Source organism: Aotus nancymaae, unplaced genomic scaffold (genome assembly GCF_030222135.1).
Source record: "Aotus nancymaae isolate 86718 unplaced genomic scaffold, 86718_ANA_hifiasm-v0.15.2.pri h1tg000030l, whole genome shotgun sequence".
NCBI classification, from domain to species: Eukaryota; Metazoa; Chordata; class Mammalia; order Primates; family Aotidae; genus Aotus; species Aotus nancymaae.
In genome coordinates, this window is record NW_026988443.1 from 12,121,180 (window position 1) to 12,136,660 (window position 15,481).

At 49.3% G+C, this 15,481-nt stretch overlaps 1 protein-coding gene across 2 annotated transcripts in view; it reads left to right on the forward strand.

The window, feature by feature from the left end:
• Positions 1–9,529, forward strand: part of SLC12A3 (solute carrier family 12 member 3) — a 47,462-nt gene extending 37,933 nt beyond the window's left edge. For both annotated transcript variants that reach the window (XM_012447907.3, XM_012447908.3), the window contains exons 25-26: positions 468–535; positions 9,091–9,529. In XM_012447907.3, coding sequence (XP_012303330.1) covers positions 468–535; positions 9,091–9,232 — 210 coding nt within the window. In that variant the 3' untranslated portion in view covers positions 9,233–9,529. The remainder of the gene's footprint in view (positions 1–467; positions 536–9,090) is intronic.
• Positions 9,530–15,481: the final 5,952 nt, after the last annotated feature.

Genomic DNA, 15,481 nt, shown 5'->3' on the forward strand with positions numbered 1-15,481 from the left:
GTCTTTTCTAGAGTATTTTTCGCATACCAGGCCCTCTGCTGGGTGCTTTTGCATAGGTTGTCTCATTTGAAACTCTCCAAATTCACCTGGAGAAGGTATCATCATACCCATTTTACAGATGAAGATAGTGAAGGTCAGGGAGGCAACATGACTTGCTCAAGTTCTCTCTGCTATGAAATATGAGAGCTGAGGTCTGAACCTAGTAAGGTGTTCTCTCTTCCTTCTACTCCAGTGGTTATGGTCATAAAGTCAGACAAGGAAAAACCATGGAAGGCTTCTTGGAGGAGGTGAGCTTGGTGCTCCATTACTCCAAGGGTCCCCTTCTACCTGGAGGCAGGAGAGTCAATAAGAATTTAGGGGAGTAATTTATGAATCCAGTTGAAAATGTTAATGAGGCCGTGGATGTGGTGAGGGGTCAAGTGCTCTCGAGGATATGGGAAGTGACCACTTGGCTTTCTTCTGCCCAGTCCCTTCGGCAGGTGAGGCTGAATGAGATTCTGCTGGATTACTCCCGAGATGCTGCTCTCATCGTCATGTAAGTAGTTCCTGGCTGGTGGAGGACCAGCCTGTGTGAGGTCAGGTGTCTCAGCTCTGGGAAGGGGCTCAGTGGGGGCACCACAGAGGACTGGAGCCTTTCCTTGGGAAGCAGAAGAGCCAAAACTCCCATAAACATAGCCCTGGTGATTCTCAGCACGTGGCTGGGCCTGAGTCTGCCCCATACCTGAACTCCAGCTGGCAGAAGCTGAGGGCCTCATGTGTCCCAGACACCATTGACCGCCCCTTGTCATTGCTTTATCCTGGTGGCTGCCTTTTCCTACCAAATTCCACTTGGCAAAAAGGGAACCCAGCTGTTTCCAGAAGGACGTCGATTCCTGGTTGTTTAGGAATCACTCGGCCCTCTTTGGTTATCAGCCATTCCCAACTAATGTTGGTTCCAAGCCTGAGCAACAGTAATGGAGGCCTGCCTCGGCCCTGGCTGTTCCTACAGGACCCATGTCCAGTTCTGAGCCACCCCTGGGGGTGTGTCAGCCAGGGCTGAGCAAGCAGAAGGTGGGATGGAAGGTGACAGTTATGCAGTGAGGGTCTCAGGGTGGCTCTGCTCTCTCTGAAGCCTGTAAGAAGAACATGTTCTTGGCTGATCATGATCAGCCAAGCCTTCAGCTCAGGGGACAAGGGGTCTTTGCCAAGGCAAGTAACTGGCCTCTTGTACATTTCCTGGGGCCAACAGCCTGGGAATCAGACAGAAGGGATCCCTCAGCTCTGGTGATGGGTGATGGAACTCACTCCCAGACCTATCACCATCTGACCTGGACTGCAGATGCCAGGTTCTGCAGGACAGCCACAACGTCCATGGGACCTGCTTGTTCATAACATGAAGCCAGGACCAACTGCACAATTTGCAAGGCCTAGAACAAAACAAAAATGTGCGGCTCCTTGCTCAGAAAATATTAAGAAGGTCAAGGTCTTCTCTTTCAAAGTAATCTCCCTTACATTCTCACATAGTCTGTATGGAATTTGTTTTAATAAAAATCTCATGGTGGTGGAAAGGAGGAGAGGGCAGGGGTTCAACAGAACTGATCATAGGTCTATCACTGATGTAGAAAGATGATCTGGGTATGAAACTTCAGAGTATCATTTTTCAACATTCACATGTTTGAATGTTTCCATAAATCTGCAAAATGCGCCCTGCCTTGGAGAGCAACCACAAATGCCTCATCAAACTTGCAAGAAGCTCTGGCAAGAAGGTCCCCAAACCTAGCACCGCACACTGTTCTAGAAAGATGAGCTCAGATAGGAGGGCTCCTTCAGCTCTGGTGATACAGCCCGTTCCCAGACTTGTCACATCTGACATGGACTGCGGATGCCAGGATCTAAGGATGTTGGATTCATGAGAAGAGACCTCAGAACAAGTCGTCCATTGAGGGTGATAAAAGCAACTCAAACTTATTTTTCCACTACCTCTGTTGCTTGAGTGCTGTATAAGTTGCATACATCCCTTACTGCTGTGTCTGCAGTACTCTCTTTCAGGAGAGCACCAGCAATGTTTCTTTTAGGTAGTGTAAGTGCCTCTTTGAGAAAATCAAAATGGCAAATGGGTTCAAACTGAAAATGGCCAATGGCTGATCGGGCGCAGTGGCTCACGTCTGTAATCTCAGCACTTTGGGAGTCTGAGGCAGGTGGATCATGAGGTCAGGAGTTCAAGACCAGCCTGACCAACATGGTGAAACCCTGTCTCTACTAAAAGTACAAAAATTAGCCAGGTGTGGTGGCAGTCACCTGTAATCCCAGCTACTCAGGAGGCTGAGGCAGGAGAATCGCTTGAACCCAGGAGGCAGAGGTTGCAGAGCCAAGATCGTGCCACTGCACTGCAGCCTAGGCGACAGAGTGAGACTCCGTCTCAAAAAAAAAACAAAAAAAAAAAACAAGGTCAATGGCTTCTAGCAGATAAGTAGCTAAAGCCTGAGGATATGCATCCTCCTAGGTCTCACCAAAGGCTAGAAGCTAAGGAAACAGTTTGGAGACCTGACCTGGAGGTTTCTGCACCTCCAGTTCATTTTAAGATGCCCATGAGGGTTTTTCCTCTCTGGCTGCCTGAAGATTGACCGCCATCATGAATGACTCAGTAACTATCCAGACCAGGAAGGTCGTGACCAACTGACTACTTCAGAGGAAAGAAATGGCCATCGATGTCCTTCACCCTGGGAAGGCAATGCACCTAAGATAGAAATTTAGGACAAACCAGCCAAAATGTACAAGCCCACACTGGAGATCACCTTTGCATTTGGATTTAGAACTAATTTTGGTGGCGGCAAGACAACCAGTTTGGCATGATTTGATTCCTTGGATCAGGCAAAGAAAAATGAATCCAAACATAGACTTGCAAGACGTGGCCCGTATGAGAAGAAAAAGACCTCAAGAAAGCAACGAAAGGAACACAAGAACAGAATGAAGGAAGTTAGGGGACCGTAAAGGCCACTGTTGCTGCTGGAGTAAAGGGGCGGCGATGATGTTATCTGCGGCCATGTGGATATTTTACAAGAAGATTAATAAACTAAAAACTCTCATGTGAAAAAAAGATGCCCAGGAGGCTTCAGAAGGCACCAATACCAGTTACTCTTCTTTGACAGGGTAGAGGTTAAATGTTTGCTTCTACCAGTTAGTGGAATTTGGTCACCAGGAGAGTGGTTCAGGCGATTAGAAACATAACCATGGGTCGGGAGCCATGGCTGGCACCTGTAACCCCAGCAGTTTGGGAGGCCGAGGTGGGTGGATCACTTGAGGTCAGGAGTTTGAGACTGGCCTGGCCAACACGGTGAAACTGTGTCTCTACTAAAAATACAAAAAAATTAGCCAGGCGTGGTGGTGCACACTTGTAATCTCAGCTACTTGGGAGGCTGAGACAGGAGAATTGCTTGAACCAGGGAGGCAGAGGTTGCAGTGAGCTGAGATCATGCCACTGCACTCCAGCCTGGGTGACAGAGCTAGAAACATGCTTGGATAATATTAAACCAGTAATTCCATACACTCAAGCAGTGTTCAGGAATCATGTCTTAGAACATTTGGGCTGCTATAGCAAAGTACCATAGACTGGGCTTGTCAGCAACAGAAATTTATTTCTCACAGTCCTAGAGGCTGGGAAGTCCCTAGATCAAAGCATGGTAAATTCAGAGTTGGGGGCAGGCTCCTTTCCTGACTCACAGATGGGCCTTCTTGCTGTGTTCTCACTTGGCAGAAGGAGCCTCTTTTATAAGAGCACCAATCCCATTCATAGGTCATAGGGCTCCACCCTCATGACCTCATCATCTCCTAAAGGCCCCACCTCCTAAAACCGCCACCCTAGGGATATGGATTTCAACGTGTGAATTTCCGGGGACATGAATATTCAGACGGTAGCAAATGGTTCTGACTTGCAAAGTTTCTGTTCTTCCCAATCACTTCCTATGTGCCAGTAGAAGGTAGAATATGTAGAAATCTTCATGATTCCTAATACCCTATGCAGTGTGCAACCCCTTCTCAGCAGATGAGTCTAACAACAGACCAGAAACAGACCATTGTCAGTCTGCCCCTGGGACTCAGCATTCCTCACACCCCAATGCCCCCAGTGCTGGTGTATGCTTTTTTACAAAAGAAGAATAAGAAGAAGAAAGAAGAAGGAGGAGGAGAAGGAGGAGGAGGAGGAGGAGGAAGAGGAGGAGGAAGATTGTATTTATTTCTCAGATAGTGATATAACTTTATCGTTTTTTGAGACAAAGTCTCACTCTGTTGCCCAGGCCGGAGTGCAGTGGTGCAGTCTCTGCGCACTGCAACCTCTACCTCCTAGGTTCAAGTGATCCTCCTGCCTCAGCTTCCCAAGTAGTGCCACCTTGCCTGGCTAATTTTTTCTATTTTTAGTAGAGTTGGGGTTTCACCATGTTGGCCAGGCTGGTCTCGAACTGCTGACTTCAGGTGATCCACCCGCCTCGGCCTCCCAAAGTGCTAGGATTATTGGTGTGAGCCACTGTGCCTGGCCACACATAGTGAGTGATATAATTTATAGTGTAGTCAACTGGGTTGAACTGTCACTTGCAACACTTTCTCGTTTGACTTAAGGCATTAGAGAAAAAAAAAAGAATGTCAAGATGGTGGCAGCAGAGCATTAGACAAAGCAAAAGACCCTACCAAGCAGAAGGCCCCTGGTTCCTGGGGCTTTAGGGACATGATGTTTTTGTACAACGAAAGTGCTCAGTGTTTCCTTGGAGAACAGTGTTAAGGAAAGGGGCTGGGTTTATCTCCAAAACTCTCGCCAACACCTAGCAGAGAATGTTCCTAGGGCAAGGTTGGTCCAGGGTGAGGGCTGGGTCCGAGTGAGAGACAGTGGAAATGGCTTCGTCCTGGGACACCTCCCCAGACTCTTCCTTGGGTATGGTGCCTGCTGGGTGTGCATGGCTGTGCCAGACCACGGCTTAACGAGTGCTGCCTCTGTTCAGAGAAGCGTGTGTGCATTTTCTCTATGCTATTAGCCCACTGTGTGGCCTTGGGTAAGACCCCATGTCTCTCTAGCCTCAGTTTCCCTAATTATAAAGAGTTAAACAGAAGTATTTCCAAGATTCTCTTTCATGCTAACATGCTGTGATTTTGTTTATTTGTCATTAAAATGAGTCAGTCTCAGCAGGGCTTAGTGGCTCATGCCAGTAATCTCAACACTTTGGGAGGCTGAGGCCAAAGGATTGCTTGAGCACAGGAGTTGGAGACCAGCCTGAGCAACATAGTGAGACCCTATCTATATATTTAAAAAAATCAGTCTCTTAAGCCATAAGATGAAGAATTTCATCTGGGGAGGTGACCACCTATTGGAATCTCTCCCTTCCCAACCCCCATCCCCATCACTATACCCCAGCTTCATAGGGAAAATCAATCCCCCACCCACCAGCCTTTGTGGGATTCACCAATACAAGTAATTATAAATCCAGTGACCTCAGGAGAAGACCCCTACCCAGGGCGTTCCACCCCATGCCAGTAGCTACAGCTGTTGTCCAAAGAGGCCCCAGCTATTGGGCCGGATCCACCAGGAGGACAGAGCAGCTGCATCTGTCCAGCACTAATCTCCAACCTGGAGCCATGCCTAGTGTTTCTACAAGCTCAGCCAGAGGGTCAGCTTCATCAGAACCACCAGGGGACTATAGAAACACAAGGTCCTCAATGCCTTCCAGACCAGGCTCTGGGGTGGAGCCCAGAAATTCCGAGGAAAGGAAAAAAAATCTCCCAAGCCTCTGTGAAATGATTAAATCACATTGTCTAGCATTTGGGGGAATGTGCTTGGAGCATTTTCTAGGGCCGGTGGAGGCAGCACTTGGTTGATTGCTGGTCACTCATCAGCGGGTTATCAGTGGCCCCAGGTTTGAGTGCAGCTACCCCAGCACAGCTGATAAACCAGCCTCATAAATAGCCCAGCAACCTTTGCCTAGCCTAGCAACATATTCCTCTGGGGTCCAGACACCTCTTTTTTTTCTACAAACACTTCCACCTCAAAGCCAAACAGCAATAATCAAAATAGTAATATTCAACTTGCATTTTATAGCTTGAGCCTCTAGGATACGCAAAGTATCAGGCCTTATGAATTTTCAAGACCCTAATTTTAAGACAGTGTCTCCCTCCGTCACCCAGGCTGGGGTGCAGTGGCGTGATCTCAGCTCACTGCAACCTCTTTGTTTTTTTGTTTTCTCTTTGTAACCTGTGACTCAGACCTCTTGGTCCTATAATTTTCTTTGTTTATTGAGGCGGGGTCTTACTCTGTCACCCAGGCTGGAGAGCAGTGGTGCAATCTCAGCTCACTGCAATGCCACCTCCCGGGACTCAAGCAATCCTCCTACCTCAGCCTCCTGAGTAGCTGGGACTACATGCATGTGCCACCAGGCCTGCCTAGTTTTGTGTATTTTTTATGGAGACAGTGTTTCATTGTATTGGCCCAGGCTGGTCCCAACTCCTGAGTTCAAGCAATCCACCTACCTTGGCCTCCCAAAGTGCTGGGATTACAGGCATGAGCCACCGTGCCTGGCTCACAACTCTGTGAGCCCCCACCTTAGAGATGAGGAAACAGCTTCAGAGAAGTGAAGCAACTTGGCCAGGATCTTGCAGACAAGAAGTAGGAACTGCTTCTGGAGCCCATGACGGTGGTTCTGATGCAGGGCTGTCGTTTCACATCTAGGTTAGATCTAAGGCTGCCTTTCTTTGTGGCTAAGAGATGCAATTCTGAAAAAAAATGTTCTTTTGTTCTGGAACAGCTTTATTTCTGAAGATTAGTAGCTCAAGGCGTGTACATCCTGTGAGCAGGAATAGAGCTTGTCATTGATTGGTGTGGGGGCAGGGGTGATTTTAAAGAGAGCTGTCTCTTGGACAGGTGGACAAGCTCTGCTGCGGGAGGGAAATCCATGCTGAAGCTTAAAAGTCCACCGCAGGGGCGATGGGTGTTCCCCGTCCCTATGATGCAGGCACCAATCTCCTGTGGCCTTTGAAGTTTCTGAATTCAGTCCCTGAAATCACATTCTGTTTCCTGGATGGTATTGTCTGCCTCTCGTGTAACTGCTCAGTCCGGAGAGTTTGGTTTCAGTACTCCTATGTCCCTTTCCCCTGGAAAGTCACTAAATATTTGAACTCAGATGACTGTAGCTTAATGAAATGCCCTTGGTCCCACCCACCTTCCCTAAGTTTTGAGACCTTATTTTTTGTTTGTTTTGAGACAAAGTCTCACTCTGTTGCCCAGGCTGGAGTGCAGTGACGAAATCGGCTCACTGCAGCCTCAACCTCCCCAGCTCAAGCGATCCTCCCACCTCAGCCTCCTGAGTAGCCAGGACCACAGGCATGTGCCATCACACCCAGATAATTTTTGTATTTTTTGTAGAGACAGGGTCTCACCATGTTGCCCAGTCTGGTCTTGAACTCCTGGGCTCAAGTGATCTGCCCACCTTGGCCTCCCAAAGTGCTGGGGTTATAGGTGTGAGCCACTGTGCCTGGCCTGGGACCTTGCTTTTTAAAGGAGGGTAGGGCTTGTCCCAACTGAAGCTTTGTGGATGGAACTTCAAGTATGACAAAGCTGTTTAGGCTCCCAGTTACCCTTCTTAGAGGAGGGCGGAGTTGCTGTGAGCAGAGGCCGCTGCGGAGGGAAGATGCCAAGACCTTGGTTCGAGTTCCAGCTCTGCTGCCGCTGGCTTGGCCGTCTCGCGCTGGTCAGTATTAAGTGATGATGACAGCTGCTGACCTTACAGAGCGCTCACTATGTGCCAGGCATTATGCTGTGCCTGCGTGTGCTTTGCCGGCTTTAGCATCACAAACATCCTGTGAGGGAGGTTTAGGGAAGAGAAATTCTGCAAAGGTCACATGGCTGAGGAAGTGGCAAATCCATGACTCAGACGCCAGAGCCTGGCTCTGACCCCAGTGCTCCAGCATCCTCCTCCTGCCCCGGTTCCCTCAATTGTGAAGGAGCGCGGTGCTGCGGGCCCTGCGCATTCCCCAGGGGGATGTACTTGGGGGAAACACATACAAGTGAGTCCCACGTAAGGTGCTGGTGCCCCAACTTCACTTGGGACCAGCTGGACCTGTAAGACGCTGCCCCTGCTGGAGCCCAGAGCTGGGCAGCTGCAGCCATCCCAGTGCATTTTTGGAATTCTCCAGATAGTAGAAAAGTCACTTCCTCAAATAGTTGGAAGACAGGGCTGAACAGCATTCCCAGGGCATCTCGTTATTCGCGCAGCATTGCACAGTTAAGACAAGGGGCCTCCCCACAGGCAGCGGTGGAGTCCTGCTCCCAGGGCCTCTTGCACAGGATGGGAGGCAGGACGAGCATGCTGAGCTGGATAATGAATGAACAGAAACATAGCACATTGCTGTGGCCACAGGCGGGCACAGGGCTGGAGAGGCAAGCCTGGCATGAAGAGGGTGGCCTGATGGGGAGGGGTCGCCCACTTAACAAATATAGACTGAGCCCGACTGTATCAGACTGTGTTCTAGGCACTGGGTAAGAGGGGTGAACAAGACAGACCCGGCCTGCTTGTGAGTGAACATTCTAATGTGGGGAGACAAACACATAAATCATGTGAAGATGTGTTGGGACTGTGAAGAGCTCTGAAGGCAGTAAAGTGGGTGACATGAGGAAGAGGCATGGGCAGCCTGCCCGGGAGGAGTGGCCAGGAAAGGAGGCGGGTGCACTCACCTGACTCAAAGGAAGTCACCAGGTACAGGGCTGGGCTGTTCCCTTCCTGGTGGAAAGAGTGTCAAGTGCAAAGTTTGGAGGCAGGAGTGAGCATGGCATTTTTTTGGGAATGGAAAGAAAGCTACAGGGCATCGGGGGTGAGCAAGGCGAGGGTGAGTTCGTGGGCTTGGCAAGGACCGCATCCCATGGGGCCTGTGGGCCACAGCTTTGTTTGGAACACTTCATGGAGGAAGGTCCATTCTGGGTCATGTTTGTGCGGAAAGCAGGGAGGTCATTCCTAGGGTGGGTGGAAGGAGCTCTGAGGGACAGTAAACAGACTCGCTGTTCTGAAAACAAGCCGGGAGCCGGGTGTGTGGAGAGGCCCCATGGTAATCGCTCTTGTGCCACTTTTTCCTGCCTTGCAGCACTCTGCCCATAGGGAGGAAGGGGAAGTGCCCAAGCTCGCTGTACATGGCCTGGCTGGACACCCTGTCCCAGGACCTCAGACCTCCAGTCATCCTGATCCGAGGAAACCAGGAAAACGTGCTCACCTTTTACTGCCAGTAACTCCAGGCTTGGCCATCCCTGTCCGCTACCGGGGGTGCGTGGGATGAGTTGGAACTTGACTGGCTGCATTCCACGGGGATGAGACTCATGTTCTGTTGCACTTTAAGTGGCAGCATCTGATGATCTTACCAAAAAAGATGGGAGATTTCCAAATCTGGCTGGACTCTGCTTCCACCGGACACATTCTCTGGGTTTTGTTTTTATGGGCTGGAGAAACAGCAGATGGAGCTGCAAGGAAAACTCTGTAAAGGATCCTATTCCTTTTAAAGGGTTTCTTTTGATCTTGATGACCATTAATTAAGAGTTCAGTCTTTGATTTGTATGCAAACAGGAGTCCCAATGCTGGGTGTGAATCTTGACAGTTTCTGCAGAACTTCCTGGGTGAAAGTTCCTAAACCATGCCTCCTTCCTCCAATGGGAGAATGGGAGCCTCACCTGTAGGACCTACAGGTGCTCTAAGGAGGAATGCAAGGCTCTCTCTGAGCCTCCACAGCAAGGCAAATTTCTTTTCTTTTCTTTTGTCTTTTCTTTCTTTTTTTTTTTTTGAGACTGAGTTTTTTTCTCTTGTTGCCCAGGCTGGAATGCAATGGCACAATCTTGGCTCACTGCAACCTCTGTCTCCCAGGTTCAAGTGTTTCTCCTGCCTCAGCCTCCCTGAGTAGCTGGGATTACAGGTGTCCACCACCATTCCCAGCTAATTTTTGTATTTTTAGTAGAGATGAGGTTTCACCATATTGGCCAGGCTGGTCTCAAACTCCTAACCTCAGATGATCCACCCGCCTTGGCCTCCCAAAGTGCAAGCCACCACACCCAGCCTAAGCAAATTTCTTGAACTACTTCTCACTCCCATAACTTTCAATAACGGGTCTTTGATGTCTTCACTGGTTCTTTAGACTAGGGACTTTGCAAACTTTTTTGGTTGCAACCCACAGTAAGAAATATATTTCACACCGAGACTTGCAACACATACACATGGAAACAACAGAGACAAAAATGTCACAAAACAATACCTGCCCTTCCCATGGGGGATGCCCTGCAGTGCGTTCTGTTCTATTCAGTTTTCACTGTTGGTTGCAATCCACTAAAATGACTTTGGGATCCACTCCTGGGTGGGGACATTTGAAAACCACGGCCACCCTTCTGTCGTGCCCTGCATTTGTTCACACACAGGGAGTCCAGCTGAGCGGAGGAAAGGCTCACCCAGCCACAGCTGGGTGTCATTGCTATTTTCCCAGCTCATCTCACGGGGAAGAAAAGCAAATTGACACAACACGTGAAGAGGGATACTGATGACAGGAGAGTCAAAAAAGAGTTTTAAAGAAGGAGAAAGGTTGAAGAAGTCTAGTGGCAAGGGGTAAGATTTCAGGCACGGTTAACCACGGAGGACAGGGATATCAGGAATGGGGACATGGAGAGGGGTGTAGACATGGCGAGGTTGGTAAGGATCAGAAAGGCAGGAGCAGGTCCAAGCCCAGCCCCAGGTTGGGTGAAGGAGAGGGGAGGAGGAGCCACCTGCAAGAGATGGAAAGAGCAGGTGGCAGAGGGCACTGGCAGGGAGGGGCTGTTAAGAGTGGGGTTGGAGGTGGGACAGAAGCTGGGACAAGGGAGACGGAGAAAGGACCTACACCTGGCTCGGGGAAGACATTCAGGCCACTACACGTTGAACATCCCCAGGGTTTGATCCCCCAAAGCTAGGGTGCAAGAGCACTGCCATCAAATGCCAGTGGGTGAGGCCAAGTGAGAGGGTACTTGCAGCTCTAAACATAATCAAGCAGCGTAAAGGTGAGTCGTTTGGTGGTACGACTGCCTGTGCTTGCTTCCTGTATGGCGCTGGGGTGGCTGAAGGAACAGACAGCTTTAGGTTTCGTCACCCTCCTCCATGAGCCACATTCACTGCATGTGCCTACACTTTAGACTTCAGAAGGAGACTAAGGACTTCTAGAATTTCGAAGGATAGCTGAAGTCTCCTTTTTGGAGTTAGATCCCAAAGGACGTTAGCATTTCTCAGTTCACCCCGCTGCAAAGTCCAGAAGGCTTGGACTTCCCACTGTCCTTTGACTGTCGCAGGGCTTGCTGTGAGGGACTGGGAACTGGCTGAGCTCACTGGGAACAGCTCTCCTGCTCCCAAGGGACCTGGAGCATGGTCCTGCCTCCAAACCATTGAGCCGGACCCTGGGATAATCCCCAACTCCAGATCAGGGGAAGCCTCCATCAGGGAATACTGGCCTTTCTAGAGCCACATGGAAAACAATTTTCTGATTCTTCAAACCTCAAGGAGCCCTTGGTCCAAAAAAACAAAAGAGAGAATATTTTGGCTTTGGGTGTCTTAAAAAAAAATAAAAACAAAAATTTCACAATGTTAGAAATAGTATATTTTTAACAATAATAATAGCTTTGTAATAACAAAAAAGCTTTACCAGTGAGGCCATACACAATGGAATGAATAAAAACTACGGTCACTCAATCAACAGAATGTATTTGTTTTGGAACACACTGTTTTTCAACTCTGCTGAGTGTTTTGATAAAAATTAACTATCGTTTTTCCAACCCTGGACTGAACTTTTCTCGGAGCCTCTACTGGTTCTGCGGGTCGTAGAGCCAGGTTTCAACATAAATATTTATAGGAGTCATTTATTTTCCCTTTGATTCTCTTCCACGTATTTGCAGACTCATGGGGAACCATTTTTGTCAGCCTTTATCAGAGTCTCCCAGCATTTCCCATCTTGCCTCACACAGAGCGGTAACAGGTTGAGTGGAAGGAGCCATGGCAAGGCCACCAGGAGACTGGGATTTGAGTTTCAGAGTCTCCCCAAAACTGGCTCTGTGACCTCAGATATACCCCTTCACCTCTCTGGGAGGCCTCCAGTCTATCAAATGAAAAAATTGGATCAGAACAGGTGTCACCAGCCAGCTGACCCAACAGTGACTGGTTTGGCCCAGGAGTAGGTGACAACAACTGTGACTACATCAGGAGGTGGGGGTTAAGGGGAAGGGGTACACATTCCTTGCTCACCCCAACCCACTACCCTTCCCAGCCCACCACTTCCTACTGCCCTGTGGTGTGACCCTCTGGATCCAGCGATTTTGAATTTCTCTAGGTCACTATTTGGCCTGTTAGGGTTACAGATATAGTGTCATGCTGCATCTCTCTCTCTGCCTTTGGATGACAGAGTACTTCCCATTGAGGAGTTTGTGCGGTAGGAAGTACTATCCATGAAGCCTTCCCTTCCTCTGTGCCAGCAGAGGAGGGAACCATCAGGGCCCAGGGCCAGCCTCAGCTCCAGCGGCAGCCCCAGCAGGGGCTCCTCCTGTCTCTTCCCTGGGATCCACTGCCCGGTTAGTCCAGTTAGCCCAGTTTTCCCCTCAGCATTTCAGCCTCCAGATTTAGCATCCTCCCTCAGCGCCTGCGCAGACTTGCTATGGCTTTGAAGTAAGTACAGTACCACCTATTTTTCACCCAGCGGGCTCTCTGGGCTCTGCTTACCCAGGCAGAAAGCTGTGGGCCTCCTTAACACATGGAGAGTCCCAGCGTGGACCGAATTCCCTGCTAGACCCCTGCCTGGACTGTCTAGAGTGGTGAGAGGGAGGAGGGTTCACAGGGATGAGACCAGCTGGAATGCTCTAGAAGAACCACCTGACTGGGAGGCCTCCAGGCACATGCAAAGCAGCCAGGTTTGGTTCATAGCTGTGTAGGGAGCTCAGGATGTCAGGGAAAAGACGCTGCCAACTCCAAGACTGTTCACAGAAGTGGGGCCCAGGAAAGCCCAGCTACCGGCTTCACTGGTAATTCCCCACTTGAAGTGAGGTTTCATCCCATGACTGAAAGCAAAAATACAAAAAAAAAAAAACACCCACTTCCTAAAAGGGAGCCATCGCACATACAGTTTCTATAAATACTCCGAGAAGAACCACCTGGCTGGGAGGCCAGAGAGCAGAATGTCTGATACATGAAAGACAGTGGCAAGAAAGGACAAGTGTTTTTATTCAAACTCATAAAAGTTACGAATAACACAGTCTACGTTTGCAAAAGAGGGAGCAAACACATAAGGTCGAGGGGATTAGGAAAGTCTTTATAGGAAACATGGTGTACAAAATCGGTTCCAGAGATTGGTGGGATTCAGTAGAAAGGCAGAAATGAGAGCTGGGGTGGGAAGAAGGCTTTCCAGGCAGCGGCAGTAAAAGAAAGAATGAGGACTGCCCTGGGCATGTTTGGAGAACAAGAAACAAGCCAGTTTTCCTGGAGTGTGAGGGAAGTGTGCATAGGAAAATAACACTGGGCCAGGCGCGGTGTCTTATGCCTGTAATCCCAACACTTTGGGAGGCTGAGGCGGGGGGGGGGGTCACCTGAGCCTACGAGTTTGAGACCAGCCAGAGAAACATGGTGAAACTCTATCTCTACAAAAAAAAAAAAAAAAAAAAAATTAGCTGGCTGTGGTGGTATACACCTGTGGCTCCAGCTACTCCAGAGGCTGAGGTGGGAGGATCGCTTGAGCTGGGAGGTCGAGGCTGCAGTGCTGTGATTGTGCCACTGCACTCCAGCCTGGGTGACAGAGCAAGACTCTATCTAAAAAAAAAAAAAAAAAAAAAAGGAAGAAGGAGGAAGAGGAGGAGAAGTAGCAGTCATGTAATATGAAGGGCGGAGTAACAGGCTTAATCCTGAAGGGAAAGAGAAAGCAAATTGATTTGGGTCTGGTACTTTAAGTGTGAGAATGCCCAGGTGGTCAGAACTGCGGTCCTGGAGGCTGGGAAGAGCTCAGGGTGCTCCCGTTAGCCTGCAGCTCTTTAAGAGCAGTGACCGTAAATAGATTTGGGAGTCATGCTCATGGTCAGGGACATGGAAATCATGGCTTGGGTGAGATCAAGAGAGAAAGAACAAAAAAAGAACAGGGCTAGACCTTGGGAAGGGCTATATTTAGGAGGCAGAATGAAGAAGGGTCAGTGGTGAGGCAGCCTTGAAAAGAGCATTGGAGGGACAGGAGGAAAACTCAGATTACCGAGGAGGCACCAGAGAAGGGGGTCAAAGAGGCTCAGAGTCCACCACATAGTAGTTGTTTGCAAAGGGGCTGGAGTCGCTGAAGGTGCTGTTGAATTTGGGGTTGTGGCATCACTGGGAGCTTGCAGCAAATAATTTGATAAAGTGGCAGGTCAGGGGCCAGGGATTGAGGAATGAATTTGTGGACAGGAAGGGAAAACAGCAGCCCTGCTTAGAGATGTCATACTTAAAGAAGCCAGCAATGGAGAGATGGAGGAAAATAGAGTGGAAACCCAGGGGAATAGCAAACTCAAGGAAAGGTGCTTTGACTGTTGTTATCATAGGGCCTGTATTAGGGTAATGCTAGGCTATGCTGCTGTAACAAATTGCCCTCTGTGTTAGAGGCATACATGACAAAGATCTGTTTCTCTTTTACAAATATTCCTACAACAGTCAGGTAGCTCTTCAGGGTTCCTCTTTTCCACATCAGGACTCAACGATCAAAATTACTCCTGTCTGGGGAGGCCACCACCTTGGCCAGCTCATTGAAGAAGGGAAGAGATAGCTGGACATTCACGTTCTGGCTTTTAAATGCTTCCACCCGGATGGGACGTTGTTTATTTCCACTTAAAGCCCATTAGCCAAAGCCAAATAGTCACATGGCTCCACCTAACTGCAAGGGTGCTGGGAAATTGGGGGAAGATATGAATATTCATTGAGCAATAAAAGTCTCTGATACAGGGAGAGGTCGAGTAATAGAGACTTGAGTGTATTGATGGGTCAGAGGGGAGAGATTGATGATGTAAGGAAGAGAATAACTGCAGAAAAGGTAGCCATGATGAATCAACAAAACGTGGGGACATTTTTGGCATGCAACAAGAAAGGTGTAGCTGAAGCTGGTAGCCCTAGGGTGCAAAACTCTCAGGACCCCTGCCCTTGTGATCTGACCTGGCAGGGCCCCGAGCACCAGGTCAGAAAGCAAACAAGGAAATTGCAGGTGACATGTTCCCCAGCAATGGGGCTGGCCAAGCAAAGAGGGAAGGACAAGGCACGAGGGAGGGATTCAAGAAGGATGACCGTGAGCTCCCAGGTGGATGGGGAAACGAAAGTGAGCTGCAAGACTTGAGAAGAAGTGAAATGCTGGTAGCATGAAGACAAAAAGAACGTGCAGGCCGGGTGCGGTGGCTCAGCCCAGGTGCGGTGGCTCAGCCCGGGCGCAGTGGCTCACACCTATAATCCCAGCACTTTGGGAGGCCGAGGCAGGTAGATCACTTAAG